Source organism: Erithacus rubecula (assembly GCF_903797595.1).
Source record: "Erithacus rubecula genome assembly, chromosome: 19".
Lineage (NCBI taxonomy): Eukaryota > Metazoa > Chordata > Aves > Passeriformes > Muscicapidae > Erithacus > Erithacus rubecula.
Window position 1 is genome coordinate 8,399,184 of NC_136671.1, and position 16,795 is coordinate 8,415,978.

At 42.0% G+C, this 16,795-nt stretch overlaps 1 protein-coding gene across 1 annotated transcript in view; it reads left to right on the forward strand.

Annotated features, from left to right (window-relative positions):
* Window positions 1–759: 759 nt before the first annotated feature.
* TTC28 (tetratricopeptide repeat domain 28) overlaps window positions 760–16,795 on the forward strand; it is a 108,783-nt gene continuing 92,747 nt past the window's right edge. The window contains 3 exon segments of the mRNA XM_079322880.1: window positions 760–952; window positions 954–977; window positions 6,624–6,902. Of these exon segments, the coding sequence (XP_079179006.1) occupies window positions 893–952; window positions 954–977; window positions 6,624–6,902 (363 nt within the window). The 5' untranslated portion in view covers window positions 760–892.

Genomic DNA, 16,795 nt, shown 5'->3' on the forward strand with positions numbered 1-16,795 from the left:
CCTTTGGGCTTTGATTACCAGTTACTTTAAAGAGACTTGCATCATTGCCAATGAGAAGGAGATTCCCCAGCTCCTACTTAACACTGTCAATTTGGTTTTAGATAGAAATAGAAAACTTCTATCATTTATTCCCCCATGTTTTTTTTTTTTTTACATCCCACAGTTGTTAATCAGTTAGTGCTTTGCTTGGGTCCTTTCCCTGGGTTGTAAGACCAAGACCTACTTTCCAATAATGTCCTAAATTTGATCCCACTTATTTGATGGCAAACCTTTGGGCTGTTGGCCACGTCTTCATCATTTGATTGCGGGAAACTTTCTCAGTTGTTTTTCTGTGGAAGAATAAGTTTCCCTAAGGTGAAGTGGCAAGAAAGTGGTAAGAAGTTATTATCACTTTTCCCCAGCACAAGAGTCTTCAGCATAATCCATTTGGGCTGTTCATGTCGAGAGGCAGGAGGGTCTCAGCAGCTGCAACACTTGGGTTAACCGAAGTGCTGGGGCTCTCTGTGCCGGGCCAGCGCGGTGTCACCACTGACCAGCATCCTCACCCGTACGGCGACAGAGCGACGCTGGAGCTGCATCCCCCGAGAGGACGGAGCTGGTCCGAGAGGCGGCCGCAGCTGCTGCGGACCCGCAGAGGAGCGGCCGAGCAGCCGCCCCGGGCCGGGGCCGGGGGAGCCGGGCGGCAGCCGCAGCACGTCCGGCGCGGGCCCGGCGCCGGCGGGCGGGGGTGCCCGGGGTCCGGGCGGAGCCCAGCCCCGGGGCGGGGCCGGGGCACTGCGGGTCCCACTCAACCGGGCCCCGAACGTGGCGCCGGGGGCCGGAGCGGGATCGGCCTGGCGGGGGCGGCGGCGGCCCCGGCCCCCTCAGGAGAAGGAGGAGGAGGAGGAGCGCGATGGAGCAACAGGCGCCGTCGCCCCCGGCGGGGGCCGTGGCGGTGGGCCGGGCTCGGCGGGGAGCAGGACGCGGAGCCTCCCCGGGTGAGTTGCCGCCGGACGGGCAGCGCTCGGGGAGGCGGGAAGAGCCGGCGGGCCGGGCCGGGCCGGGCACGGGCGGCGGGGGAGGCTGCGGGGCGCGGGCTGGCGGCTGTCCCGGCGCGGAGCGGAGGGAGCTCGGCGGGGGCGCAGGCCCGCCGGCCCGAGGCGCCGTGAGGGGCCGGGCGGCGGTGGGGCAGCTCCGTGCGGGGCTCCGGCAGCGCCAGGCCGAGCGCTCGGCTCCGCTGGCCCTGCGCGCCTCGGGGTGCCGTGAGTGACCCCGCTGCCGCGGAGCCCCGGGCGGGCGGGGGTCCCGCCGCTGCCCCGGCCGGGGGTGCGCCGTGCGGAGCGGCCGCGGGCCCGGGCCTGGCCCCGCAGCGGGGCTCGTGTGCCCCGAACGTGCTCGGCCGCCGCTAGCTGGAGCGGGACCCTCGCGAGCACAGAGCTCGGATGTCGGCATGGGCATTGTGCTCGCTCTGGCGCCCCCGTAAACAAACTGGAATCCCGTTAAAAGTCTGCAAAGTTCGAAGGTAAGCGCGTCAGGTGTACTCGGCAGCACCGCAGAGCTCCTCACCCTGCAGCAGCGGCACGGAAAGCTGACATGAACTTTGTTACAAGGGCTTTGTTACTGACAGAACTTGGACGTGGAGATGGGATTGAGTCAGCGCGGCTCGGGTGACAGCGGATGTCGCACGGATGTGGCTGTGCCCGTGCCCTGGAGCACAGACTGGCGATCCGCGGTGCGCGGGGAGATCCCGTGCGCTCCCCTGGTTGATGGTGCAGCCGCAAGAATGTCCCGCCTGTCGCTAGCCAGCAGAGAGAGCTGGGTGCCTTATGCTTCTTGTCCTTCTTCCTCTTCTTTCCTTGGTCTTGTTCATAATTTTAGTGTCTTTCCTTTTTCTTGGAGTTTTCACAATCTTAGGTAATGTCTCTCCTGTGCTTTCTTCTGGTGTGAAACAAGAGCTCTTCAGGTGCTAATGGAACCCTTTATAGGCTCTTTGAAATGGATATGTGGCAAGTGGATAAATTCCTAAATGGATGAGTGGATGTGCCCTGAATGTTGCCCTGACAGGTGTTCCTGGAGTGAGGTTACTGTTCATGCCTGGCTTTTGCTGAATTACTGCTCCATCACTCCCTTGTTGCTGCCTCTTGTCTCCATCTGGCTCACAGGCAGATCAGAGGGAAAGGTCTGTTTCCTCGTTGATACTTTATGATTTAATTATATATATACATATAATTATCGTTACAGATAACTTTAAAATTTTGTATGAACCAAAAAGTACTGTTTAAATGTAACTATGGATTGCATAGTTATTGTTACAATTTTTAGCAACATGAAGCACGCCTTAAATTAGGGTGGGTGTAACTTGCTGTCGCGGGCAGATTTCTCCAAGCTCAGTATTGGAAGCTCACAACTTCTTTGCATTTTAAAGAAATTCTTTAAGAAAAACCATTTTCTCTAGAAAATTTTGTTTACGCTGCAGTTAAGAAAAAAATCTGTTTCCTTCCTGTTGATAAGCTCTTATCATCCTGCAGTGGCTTAATCCTCCAGTTTTGGTGGTCTTCCACTTCTTTCCACACTATTTCTGTTGAATTTCTTCTCTGCTTAGGGAAGGTTGCATGTGGTTGTCAAGGTTTCATATCTGTTCAGGAGTGTGGTACAGCCTGGCTGAAGTGCTGCCTGCTGGGAGGTTTTAGGGACAGACTTTGAGTGCTTTATTTATTCTTGGGCTCTTGTTGAAGCTAATTTCTATTGCAGAAAATCAGGAATAGCCCAGAGTATGCAGAGAAAACATAAAGCCATTTTACAGATTAAAATATAAGTTGTGTAGAAGTTGTCATAGAAAGGAAGCTCAGTTGCTGATTTTGGAAACCTGTATTTAGCATAAGTTACTGTCACTCTTGGCAGAATCTGTTAGGAGTGCCAATTTTTCTGCTTGCCTCTTTTTGTTTTTTTCCTCTTCCTAATTCTTCAATAAGTTTCTTGAGCAATTTAGATAATTTAAAATATAAAAATTCTATGTATTGCACTTACAGTATCTTTTTTTTAAAATGACAAAGAGTTTTTAAATAAAAAGTGTCTTAACTATGGACTTGCCACCCAAGACATCATCTTGGCATATTTATTTGCATTATTATGTAGCATTAAATAAAAGGAATTACATACTAACCAACTTTGAGCTCTAAGGTGTAACATTGGTGTTTTGAAAAAACATTTACTTTTGTACCATGTTGTTTTCTTTAGTCCTCTTGGAGCAGATTGGGGATTTGCTGTTATTTCTTCACATGTTCTTACTGGAACTCACTGGGAATCTGTTCCCTGTGGCTTTCTGGATAGCAATATGCTGTCCAGACACATCCTTCAATGTGTATGGACACTTATTTTATTTGATGAATGCTCTGTAAAGAGGACTAAGTTTAACAAACTTGATTAGTGAAGACAAAAGTTCTTGTGAGGTAAGTTTTGCTGTATATTCAAGTTCCTGTTTGCATTGGAGCTGGTTGGGAGTTAATTTCTTCTTGAAAATGGAAAGACCAAAGATGGCTATGTGTGATTTAACACTTCACTTGCATGGTCAGCAGGGTTGAATTCTGAGCACCTTCTGCCAGAGGAGGCTTTTTCACCAGTGAAGGAAATTTGTTGCTGGGTCTGATCTGAAGCAGGTATTGTGGAAGCTTCTGTCTGATGTGACTCCTGTAGTAGGAGCTGATTTTTGCTGGTTTGGAGAAGTAGTGTTGAGAAGCTTTTGCCATCTTCTACTTTATTAGAAATATATCAGCTTCTAACTCAGATTTTCTCACTGGATCCTCTTCTGCATTTCATTAGAACCTTATTTGTTCTGGTGCCCTAAGAAACTTCTTCTTTAGTGTTGGTTTAGTACATGCAAGCACCTTCTGTAGCCCAAATCTGTGCATTACCATCACCTTCCACTGTATTAGCAGGAGAGGAGCAGTGGTGACTGGAAAGGGGGATGACTTTCTAAGGAGTACATTTTGTGGGTTGGTACCATAACCATAATCTTTTCTTATTTGTGGTTTGAGTGCCAGAGTGACTCAGTTTTACTGTTTTAGGGCTTTTTCTTTTACCTCATGATGTTTTACTGCCTTACGTAGTTCTCATGATAGCAGGAATTAAACAGTAACATATTCCACAAATTATCATAGTTTCTTTTTTTTTTATGAGATTATTTAACGTCACAGGATATTAAAGGCAGAAACCACTTCACTTGGACCGAGAGGATGTCTCCTCATGGATTCTCCTTGTTGTTACAGACTCACAGTATGATTCTGGAAGGATCATTAACAGCTTTGTGTGTTCATTTGTTTGTGCATAATAAACTGCCAGAAAAGCCAGCTGTTGTTGGACTTGTCTCACTGGTGCTCCTCGAGGTTGTGCTGGGTGCTTTGTGCCCTTGCAGAGACCCCACTGCAGAGGGCTCAGGAGCTCTTGGTGGTCCTGGGCATGCAGCTGCAGGTGGCTGAGCAGCAGAGTCCCTGTGGCCAGGCACAGGGGTGGGTGAGATGCCCCTGCTGCCCCTGAGCTCTCAGGGTGGGGCTGGCTGTGCCTTCACATCTCCTGCTGCAGGCACTTATGGCCACAGCTGGTGAGCAATCTATTTCTTGAAATATTTATCTTTTGAATAATTGGAGTTCATGGCTAGTTGTGGTACCACTTGTGGAAGCTGCAGTCAGTCATTCACTCTGAATGTGATACAAGCGTGGGAAATCCATGACATTTGGTATTTTTCATTGTCCCTGATGCAGGTCAGTGACCAGGAAATACACAGGGAGGGAGACAGCAGCCACCTTTAAAGACACATGAAGAAACTGCTGCCCCTGGTACCTGGGTACTCACCAGCCCCCTTTCCTGCAGTACCTCCAAGCCTTCTAGTGACTAATTACCTTTCTCAGGGTTTCCTCATCTTTGTGTTTGGACACGTGCCCCTGTAGTAGCTGCTGAATCTTCCTATTCATTTCTTGCCCTCAGGTCACAGCCAGCTGTCCTTGTGATGAAGTTTATTGTCAGATGCTCACAGATGTGTGAGTTATTGCACTGCTTGAACAAAGCAACGTGTTCAGCACTAGCATTAGCAAAAGTACTGTAGAAAAAGCAGCCTCACACAGGAAAGGAAATGAAGTTTTGGTTCTACAATAGACCATAGCTCAGATTACTACAGGAGAAGAAACAGTACATTTATTGACACAAAGGAGGTTTGGATATTAGGAAAAATATTTTCATGGTGAAAATCCTGAAGCAGTGTAAGAAGATTGCCTGAGTAAGGCATGGAATCTCCTTCAATAGAGAAGTTTAAAAAAAGTTTGGACAAGCATACAAACACTGTCAGAAAAGAATGGATATAATAATAAAAATAAGAAATCAGTAGTTTCTAACTTGATGTTTTCTATTGTTGTTATTTGACTTAAGGAAGAAAAGAAAAAAAGGAAAAGTCTACAGACCAGTTGATCCTTGTGACAGAATGTCAGTTTGCAGCTTGCTTCCCTTTCCACCTTTAAAAATATGCCCCAGCTGGCTCTGGTAATGTATTTAAGCCCTGTGGTTGTTGTGTTGTGGTAACAATATGTGATATTCTTATACTTTTTCAATCTGCTGGACTAAAACTAGATGACACCAATCGTAATTATAGTAGTCTAAACCTTTAATGAATATTTTCAATACTTTATATGTTACCATATGTATTGTATTGCCTGTTGCCAAGTGCTGTTACTACACAACTCCCAACTGCCTTGTGATCAGAGCTGGACAAAGATGTTCTTGCTGAGTTCTTGAGTATCCTTGGGAGAGAGTAGGGTTTGCCTGACAGAAACAGCTACTGGCTGCAAAGGAGTGGTTGAGGAGAAGTGCAGTGTAGGAAGTTAAATAAGGAGAAAGAGTGTACCACAATCAATGGAACTAGGATTTTCTACAGCTTACTTTAAATAATGTCTTATAATTAGAAAGCTTAAATCTTCTTTTCTTTGTTGTTTTGTATTACCTGGGGTTGTCAATGTGGGAAAGTGGCTGTGCCAAGGATGATTGTTCTGTTGTTAGAATAAATTGGTTGTATGTCCCACTTACTTCTGTGAGTGTATGTGGTTCTAAAAACTCCTCCTTCCCTTCCCAGATATGAACTATTTGCAGCTGCATGTTGTTGGATTTGTAAACAGAGGTTGCAGTGCAGGTTCTTTGGTTGAAGAGATTTTACACATTTTTCCATTGTCTGTGCTTCTCTGTGATCTGCATATCAAACTTCAGATGTGCCAGCATCATCTTCATATTCACAGCTGCCACCTGTTCTCTACCTGCAGCTCTGCTTAGTGCTGTAGAATCAAATAGTGTGGCTGAGGGGAAAAGCACTTCTGAGTGTGTGGAGTGCAGCATATATAAACAGACTGCAGCTGCTCTTGTGTCTAGAAAACATCATTCATAGGGAATGATGTGTTTTGTAAGACTCTGTTACTCCTGTACCCTCAAAAAGAGATTCAATAGATAAACAATTTACTTTTTAAAGAATCTGGTTCTGAATTCATAACTTGTTTTGCAGCGATGCTGGCTTTAATTTCTGCTGCGCAAATAGTTTATTCTCCTTTTATTCTCCTTATGAGTAACATTTCTTAATTCTAACATATCATTCCTCCCTTTCACCCTCTTAGATTCCTTTCTGCGGATCAAAACCCTTGAGAAAAAACCCTGCCGACAGTCCCATGCTGAGCAAAGCCGAGTTTGTGGAGAAGGTTCGACAGAGCAACCGGGCGTGCCACGATGGGGATTTCCACACGGCCATCGCGCTGTACAACGAGGCGCTGGGCGTGGACCCCCAGAACTGCATCCTCTACAGCAACCGCTCTGCTGCCTACATGAAAATCCACCTCTATGACAAGGCCTTGCATGATGCCATCAAAGCACGACTCCTCAATCCCAAGTGGCCAAAGGTAAGGAGGGCGGGTTGTTTTCGAAGGAGGGAAGGGCTCCTGTGGGATTGTTGGTGACACGTGTAACACCAGTGCTTGTATTTCTGTATTAAAGTCTGGTTTTGCTGAAAGCTCCAGATAATAATATATTTTCTGTTTAAAAGTTGTTTGACTTGAATTACCTGTTGGGTATTAAACAGTTTTCTGTGTAAGCATACTGTTCTCCAATGGGAGTGTGCTACTATTTTACTGTTTGAACACAGCATGGTTCCTGGGTTGTGAAGACCAGACATCTGTTTTAATGTTTAGTGTAGCCAGCATTCATCAGCATCCAGGAACATGTGGTTCCAAAACTTGGAGAGGTAGCATGGAGATTCTTATTAGTACATTAGGATGATAAGGCCTTTCAGAATACTATTCAAAGAGTGTTTGTGTGTAGTATATTTTGGACAAACATTTGAAGAAATATGTATCTTGGCATTCTCAGTAAGACCTGACTATGTAAGGAAACATTTGTAAAGAGTAAGTGATGTTGGTTGCCTCTTCCTCCTGGGCTTGCTTCCCACCAGCTGCCATTGATTGCTCCAGTAGCTGCCTTGCCTTGGCTAGTCCAGGGCCAGCCCTTTGCATGCTAATTGGTTTTAACAGCATCTGCTCCAGGTTCCATCTCTCCTGTCAATCCCTCATGGATCCTTATGAGCCTCTTCAGCTAAAGCTGCAGTTCAAGAGCAGATTTATCACCTAGGTTCCTCTCCTCAGAAATCAGAGCAGGTGGCAAGCATGGTGCTCTGCACCAGCTGGGCTCCAGACTATTAAAGTTAAGTTTTTTTCTATTTCAAAGCAGATCACTCTAAGTCTTGTATTTTGATTTGCAGTTTGTTAGCCTCTAGGAAAGCATTTTCATATGCTTCCTTAAGATTGAATTAGTCCACATAAGAAGAAACTCCTACTTTGTCAGGGAGTTTATACTTATAAACTTCTAATTTGTGTTGTTGTTGAGTGGTGGGTTTCTTTGGTGGGTTTTCTTTGGTCATTAACTGGTTTGTATTGCTGCATGTCATAAAAGATTTTGTATGAAGGACTCTATTTAAAAAGTAGAATATTTTGTTACTGTCATTAAATTCTAGCTGTCCAGGTTGGTTGAGGAGTGTAAAACCCAGGGTGCCTGTGCTCACTTTTGTATCCTGGTTCTAAGAAGTCTGGTAGTGATTTAAGACAGAGTTTATTTAGATCAAAAGTTTAAAAGGTTTAATACAAGAGTACTTTCAAAATGCCAGTCACAGAGGTATAAGTACCTTTGAAATGATCAGTGGAAGACTTGTGGATCAAAATAGAAGATAAGATGTGAAGGATTTATGAGCTTACAAAGGGTGTCTGTGTTAAATGAAGTCATTAATAACAGTCAGTTAAATACAGACATAGTAGACTTAGATATTGATGCTGTACTAAGGTGAAATATTAAAAAAAAAATACCTTAACATTCTTAATAATAAAAAATTAGACTTCTTTTTTCAGGTAGATCATATCTGTGAGTGTAAAAACATGAAGTAACTCTGTTTCAATTGTATTTCTGCTGTTAAATGTCCACCCGACCTTAAGCAAACTCTGTTTCTTTGTTTATTCTTGCTTTACAAAAAGTCAGGAGTCACTTCTACAGAACATTTTGAGCCTCATTGGTGGAGAAAGTACAGGAAGACTTAAATGAAGTTGCTGTGATGACAGCATCTGTTCTTGTTTTATTCCATGGATATCTTTCTCTGTGATACAAAATGTTTATATACTTCAAAAGTTACTATCAGTTGGCAGTGGAAGAGTCAACATAGCTTCTGCAGGCATCCTGTCCTGAATAAAGCTCAGCCACAGCCACTGGTTATATCTTCCCTTTTATCTTTTCACAGTGGTATCTTTAGTTTGTCAATGCATCACACACTTCCCTCTTTTCTCTCAAACCTTCATATTCCCATTTGGAACCTTTCTCTGGTTTTTTAACTTTGAAAGGTTTGGTGTTTTTCAGATCATCCTTCAGTATTTTGCTTCAGAGGCTTTGTCTCTGCAATCTTTTGTTGTCATGGTTCTTTTAAGACTTTGTATGCAGAAACAGAATTTTTATTTCACTTGGGCTGAAGGTACAGCAGTAAATATAAACATGAATTTCCCTTCAAGGCCTTTCATTAGCTGGATTGAAGGTCAGGAAGGTGTTGAGCAGAAATGTTTTGTAGGGGTTGGAGTTTGACTGTGCTGCCTGTCTTCATTGGCACAGTTGTGATAGAAGTCTCATAAAACTGGCTTGGCTGGGAGTGTGGCTTGGCTTTTAGAAAAGAGCAATGATGCTACTACAGTAACTGAAATAATGAAAACTCACAGCTGAATGGATTAATGTTTTATCCTCTGCATGTTCATTCCACTGGAGTTGTGATGTTCACACCCTTCTGCATAGTACTTCCCTTTCACTTAGAATTGTTGTTTCCAAAAATCATCTGCAATGACTTTAGATTTTAGAAGAGAATGAAAAATCTTACCAGAGCCTGTTTATTACTGATTTGGCAGCTCCACATTGAGGATGGCACCTTTGCCTTTGTTCTGTGTCCTGAATTTGTCTTACTCTGGTGAGGACTGGTTGCTTCTAATTTAGGCTAAGTATTAGAAAAAAGTCCTTTATAGAAAAAGTGGTTCAGCATTGGAATGGGCTGCCCAGGGAGGTGGTTGTCACATCACTGGAGGTTTTTTTAAAAAAGACTTGCTGAGGCACTCAGTGCCATGGTTTGGCTGGTAAGGTGATGTTGGGTCACAGGTTAGAGTCAATGATCTCCAAAATCTTTCCCAACCTAGTTTATTCTGTGATTCTCTTTTCCTCATTTGCAATTTCTTGAAAGTGTATTTGTATTTTTGTTATATATTTAATCCTAATTTTAGCCAGAACAAAGAAAGGTGTACTTTGAGGAATGAATTAACTAGTCTGGTATGTTTTGAGCACAGGCATTTCAGGAATATCTGATACCAGAAAATAGGCAGTGGTGTTCAGAAGCTCAGAGGAGGTGCAGGTGGTTGAGTGTCAGTTTGCAGAGTGCCCCTGCACAGTACAGGGATGTTTATTTCCTTGTGTGTGTTTATGTAACTTGTCAGCCTGAGACAAAAGGGGAGTTCTGTCTGAGGTTGAAAACTTGTGTATTTCAATGTCAGCCTTTATTTACAATTAAAAAAAAAAATAATTGATTTTTATTGATGGAACAGAAGTGAGAAGATTGGAACTTCTACATACAAAGTCTAAGTGAGTTTATTTATTAGCCAGAAGAGGGAGCTCAGTAGGGACAGCTGGTATTTGCTTTGAAAGGCATGACTTTTAAATACAGAACCTGACTTCCTTTTACTTAGGAAGTTGAAAAATTAATTTGAATGCAGCTTTTTTGAGTTTTGAACTACTAAATGTAAGTTTCTATATTTCTTTTCCTCTTTTGGGTACAAACCAAGTTTCTTGGGTAGTTTGTTAATTGTTGCTTTTTTGTTCCCACTCCACTTGATGCTTGTTAACATCAGTCCAATACAATCTGTGGCTGAATATTATGTTCTTAACATCCCCACCCCAAATTTTTTTTTAAGCATTAATTAATGATGGGTATTGAGCAGGTATGGTTATACAAATGCATATGCTTATCTGTGCAGCTCAAGACATGAACAATGAGAAAATGATTGCAGAGAGAAACATCAAATGTCTTACAGACCACAATAACCTATTGTGTGTGGCTGAAAGATGTTTATAACAACAGCACATAAACCTGTTTATAGGCTTTGTCTCAGAGGGCTGGCTTGTGAGAACTATTTGAAAAATATTTTGTGTACATAGCACTAGGAAATGCAAGGATAACAGAACATTTCAGGAATTAAACTGCATTTTGGAAATATCCGAGAGGCAAATCAGATCAGGCTCATTTTGTTCTTTGATTTCCTACTGAACAATTTCCTTTGTTTTGCTGTTGATCATGCTCTAGAAAATATTTATTCTGTTTCTCTTCACAGCTGTGCAGCCTTAGGCATGGTACATGAAAATGGAGGGATATCTATTATGTGGCTCTGATACCTGCCCAGTCTCTCATTAGTTCTTGCTGATTTTGAGATATTTTAAAATCCTCACATTATAGGAAAAATGCTGTGGCTTAAATGGTTTAAATTTGAATCTGATTCTGTGTTAAAATGTAGATTTTACTACCCGTTGAGTGCTGGCTCAGTGCTGTGACAGCTAACAAAAGGTACAAACAGCCTACTGCTACTGAACAATTAACTGGGTTTTGGCATTGATTTATTCTCTTAATCTCTCAACAGAAAAGTTGTTCATTAACAGGAGATGAAATGACTTTGTCCGACTTGAATACATTTGGCTAATAGGAACATTCACAGCCTAAGACAAAGGGAAGCAAGAATCACAAAGATGAATGTTTTCAGCACTCTGAGGGGTACCTTGATTTTATCTGATTTCTTTGTCCAGTGTGAGTAGAAGGATGCTGACTGTACCTTTCAGTGACCCTGTGCTGTTTGAAGCCCCAGGGACTGGTGCTTGAGGAGCAGCATTCCCTGAAAAGCACAGTGGGTTCCTGAGTGAGAGGGGGCCAAGCTGGCAAACAGATTTGAAGATTGAGGTTCAGTAATGATCTCTGATTATTGCAACTGTTCAAGCCACTAGGCAGGGAAAAATGTTATTTCTTAAAGCAGGACCAACCTTTTTTAGAGCTGAAACACTTTTAGAGACAAGTTGAACAGTCTGGAGAATGTAATTGATGCAAAAGGAATGCCCTGTGCATATGTAATTCAAAATAACTGGGAAGAATTACAGCACTTTTCATCAGGCACGAGTTTCACTTATGGTCTTTGTCTCTCCTAATTTAAAGTTATTTTCTCAATTTAAAAATGTGGCTTAGTATCTTTAGTGGAGAAAAAATATGAAAGAACAGAAAGAAAGGGGAATTGTGAGCTGTGGAGCCTTTGAGTGTTTGCAGTGCAAGGGGTTTAGGTGTTGTCATCTCACTGTGGGGGAATTTGGCAGAATACCCTGCACTGATATTTTGTTAAGTGACTCCAGCTGTCAGTCATGTGAGGACTTCTACAAGGAAAAGGGACACTTGCATGTCCACTTGCACCTCTCCTGTTTGCCCAAACCTTCACATGCTTTAGCAATCCCTGACAACCTCAGAGTTTTTCAATGAATGTGAGCAGAGTGCTGACCCTCGGTCTCACGTAAAACTTTTGAGCAAAGAATGTGGCTTGACCACATAACTTTTTTCATGAATAGACCTCTTGTTTTTAATTTGATGAGCAAGGAACTTTCCAGTCCTGTCCTTCAGCTTACAGTCTGTCTTTAATTTGCAGAAAGTTGCATTCCAGTTTTTCAGACATAAAACCATTTAGCAGACTTTTTTCACTTTGCTAGAACTTGTGTTACGTTACCCTGAGATTTGTGCATTTCTTTGTCTTTTTGTGTTGCAAAACCACAGCATAGCTGAAGTTGGCTGGGACCCTTGGAGATGAATGCAGGGTCAGCTGGAGCAGGTTGTCCATGACATTGTCTGGTTGGGTTTTGAATATTTCTGGGGGTGGAGACTCCACAGCCTCTCTGGGCAGCATGTTCCTGTGTTTTACCACCCTCACCAAAATGTTTTGTGTTCTCCCCCCACCCTTTTTTTCCCCCAATTAGATATTTAAACAATGAGCATCATGTAGTATTTTGACAGCTTTATGGACTTAATGTTTTTCCCAACAGTCAGGTTCACTGGAGAAGTATTCTCTGTACCAGAAATGATGGTTATGGCATTGCTGGGGGAAAATTGCTGTGCAGATAAGTTGTATAGGTTCTCCTTTCCCTAAATGCTTAAAATTACAGAGTGGTAGCAGTATAACATGAGAGCAGGGGACAGGGACACAGTGGACCAATGGCATTATAGTTATGTCATCCTAAAAAAATAAATACATGTTTTTACATGTAATGGTTGTCTGTCTTAGACATGTATGCAAGAAAAATTGCTCCTTTCTGAGAAATTGGCTTATTGCCTTACAATTGGAAAAGCTTACAGAGGTACTTGAGTCTCAGCATGCAACAAATCAGCACAAATTTTCCAAGCACTTACTGTAGGGTTTCATTATTCCTTCCTTTGTTTTCTGGAACCCTTTTGTATATAGAGTAAAGCAACTTAAAATTTTCTTTTATGGAATTAACTGCAGTTATTCTACTTAGTCTAAATGCTGTAATGTAAATTTCTCTCCTGGAAGATGCTAGCTTTTTACCCCACAGTTCTCTTGCCACTGGAACTAGCTATATCACTGTGCAGTAATGGTATAGTGGTTTTTATTCCTCACATTTCTGAATTTCCAAAGCAGAAATGCAGAAGTAATTCTGAAATGAAGAAGTCAGGAATGATCTGACAGGGTGATATTTTTAAGAAAGAGTATCTTGTTACCTGTTCATTGAGATTCAAGTTTGTTACCACTGGATAGCATTTTAAGACATTTGGAACTGCCTTCATTTATTTGCACAAAACTAGGTTTTGTACCCCATAAATTCAGACTAAAACCTTAGTATGTGTTGTTACCTCTTTTTCTCACCTCCCATAACCTTGAGGAGCTACCAAATGATTTTTCTGCTCAGATTTTAGTTCTTCAGTGGTTTGTTCCTTCAATTTTGTTATTCTTAAGAATGAGATATATATATTCCTTGTTTTCACTCAGCCTACAAGGATTGAGTTTTGTCATCTTGGAGATTAATTCCTTTGTTAATATTACCATATTGGTGACTCATTCTGAGTGGAAGCTGTGGAGTATTGTGTGGAGAAATGAGTGAAGCACATGAGAGGGCGCTCTGTGCTCAGGCCTTCAGCAGGGCCTGGGATCTCATTTCAGCTCTGTGCAGATACTCACAGGTTTTTAGATACTTTAAAGTGGAATTTCATTAATTTCTTTGCACAGTTGGTGCTGTTCTTGCTGCCCCCTGTGTTTGTGTGGCATCAGGCAGAGCAGTGCTGGCAGATCCAGCTCCTGAGGCTGCAGTGTCACTGATGCTCAGCAGCAGAAGGAGAGCAGCTGTTCTGGGCTGTGCTTTCTGAAATGGTTTGCTTTACACTCGTGTTGTCTATACACATTTGGGTTTCTTTGCATTTTAATTGTTTGCTCTAATTTTGTTACCCTAGTGTCTGTAAGCCCCTTATCCCCATCTATTTTTCCTTTTGCTACAATTACATTATTTGCTGCTTTGATTAATCAAATCACCAACGACCGTGTCTCAAATGTTTTTTTGTTTTGTTCTGCAGCAAACAGTCTTATTTTTCTTAGGGTTTGACATCCTGGGTTCATCCCAGCTCTCTGAATTTATGCTGTAGTTCTGGTTGGCCAAGGGCTGGAATTTGAGCAGCACAAGGGATGCTGCCTTAGAAATAGTGGATTAAAAGGAGTGCATCAAGCCCTCCTCTCCTTTGAGAGCTGCCCATTGGTGGCTGAGTGGCAGTAAAGAATGGGAGGGGATTTGAATAGATTCAGAGATGCTGTACCTGATTTCTCTGTAATAGGCAAGAATGCTCTTATAAACCTTCATTTCTTGTTTGGGTGTACAGGCTGATACATCATGATATTTCTGGACATCACTGGATCCTCATCACAGACCTGTAATCTCAGCCAGTCTCTGAGGAAATTAAATTAAATAGAGAGTTTGTGGGAGCAAGTAGACAGCAGAAAATAGTAAAAATGGAGAAGGAAGGAAATTGCCTTGACTAGCAAGTCAGTAGGAAGCACTCAGGGATACCATTTACACAGTGTGCTGCACTGTGCCAAGGGCAAGAAAACCCAACCAATTAGCAGGGGCCTTGCTGAGAGCTCTCTGACAGCTGAAAATACATCCAGGGCTTAACATTCCATCTTCCCAGCCTTCTAGTGCCAACAGGGGTTTGTTCAGGTCATTCCATCTCCCTCCCTGTAGCCAAGTCAGATGTGAAGTGTCTGTGATAGTGTACAAGTAGGAAATGCAGCACAGGGATAATTGCTGCTTTAAACACAGGCATTTTCTGAGACAAGAACATGATGGCAGTTCAAACTAATGCAAACAGGGAAGAGGTTTTGTGGCAATTATTTTTATTTCTATAAATCCATTGTTCTCTGAGTCACTGCTCCATTTGTGTCTGAGGGCACTGATGTCTGATCTGCTGGACAAAGCAGATGACATTTCTCTTTTGCCACAAGCATCTTGGTACATGATTTCTCTTTTGCTGCAAAGAGGAAATGATAAAGCCCCTTGTGTTACATGGAACAATAGAAATAAATGACTGGTAGTTCAGCTGTTATCCACTAATAGAGAATTTACCCTTGAAGTTTAAAAGAAAGGTTGAACAATATTGTAATTTCTATCATGTAGTGAATAGATACTCTAGTTTCAATTTTATTTTCTGGATTTATGTTAGTGTTGAACTCTTCCTTTTTTCCCTTCACTCAGGAATCTCAGCTTTCTGTCCTGGTAGTCAAATAACTGAATTTCTCTAGAAGTTCTTAGAAGTCTATGATAGACACACATTTTTAATGCTCTTCAATGAAGTTATTTTTATAATTTCTGATGACTTTACCAGAAGTTGGCAGTGGTATGCAAATTCCTGTATTGCTTTTTTCATTCTAAAATGGTTGAGGAACCAGCTCATAGAAAAACTAGATCATATGAATATTGATGTATATAAAAATAATATAATAAAGACATTTTTCTTGGTGGCCAATGTATGAAACTGTTTTCTCCAGGTAGTGTATTTGATGGCTTTTGTTAGTCTTGTCAGGGTCAAAATTCTATTCCATGTACTTGATAGGTGTGTAACTGAAAGCTATTCCTTTAGTTTTTCTTGTGTTAGAACTAATACAGTGTTCACTTCCCCTGGTGGAAAACTTTTATTTTTTATTTAGACAAGTGTTAAATTCATGGTTTTATGATTCATTTTTAATGAACTTCAAAGATGCATGCCAAGCCCTAGATATTCTGGATGCTAACAAAGGGAGAATGTACTTGGATGAAACATTTGTTAATAGAAGCTTTTCTCACATGGGAAGTGGAAAGAAACTTTTTTGAAACACTGCATTAAATGGATACTTCAGGCATAATTTTCCAACTTTTTTCTGAGTGAAAAAGAAGGTTTAAATTTTTCCATAGCTAATGTAATCCTTGTTTTACTCCTTGTGACTATTTGCTTGCAGGCTCTTGTCCTTCACAAATAAAACACAAACACCAGTGCAAGACATAGCAGGAAGAGGAATGTGAATTATACAAAACAAATAATTAAATAATGTAACGGTAATTTAGTAATCACTAATTTATGTAATTAAAAGTGATTTTATAAACCCACATCCTCACAAACACTGGGAGCCACGTGTCACAGAATCATAGAATCATATATAGAATCATAATTCTTCTGTGAGAGTTGCTGTGCTGAGACTGAAGGGTCACACTGTGGAGTTGAAGCTCTGGTGGGTAGGAGATGTTTAAGGAAACAGGAATTGTGGGGACTGTTTTCCTGGCAAACACGTCAGACAGATCTCAGAGATTTTCTGTCAGAGATTTCTGTCCTCTAGGTCACATTTGAGCTGTTCTGTCTTCATTGTCACTGATGAACTTCTCAAGAATTGAATTTCTGAGCCCATTTGTCCTGTAAAGCCATAACATCTAGTGGAATTCGGTTTCATAATTTTTCTAAATGTGTGAAAAAGCTGGTAAAAGGTGGTTTTATTTCTGTTACCATGGTAACATTCAGTTCTCTGTTTGCTGGACAGCTCCCCCGTGAGTTGGGCAGAGCATGGTTGGGTCCTGCCTCACTCTGTTGGACTTTTGTAATAACTCAGGGTAGGAATTCTAGGGTATTTCCTTATTTTTATTTTCTTTTTATTTTTTGTTGCACTGTAATTCATTCTTA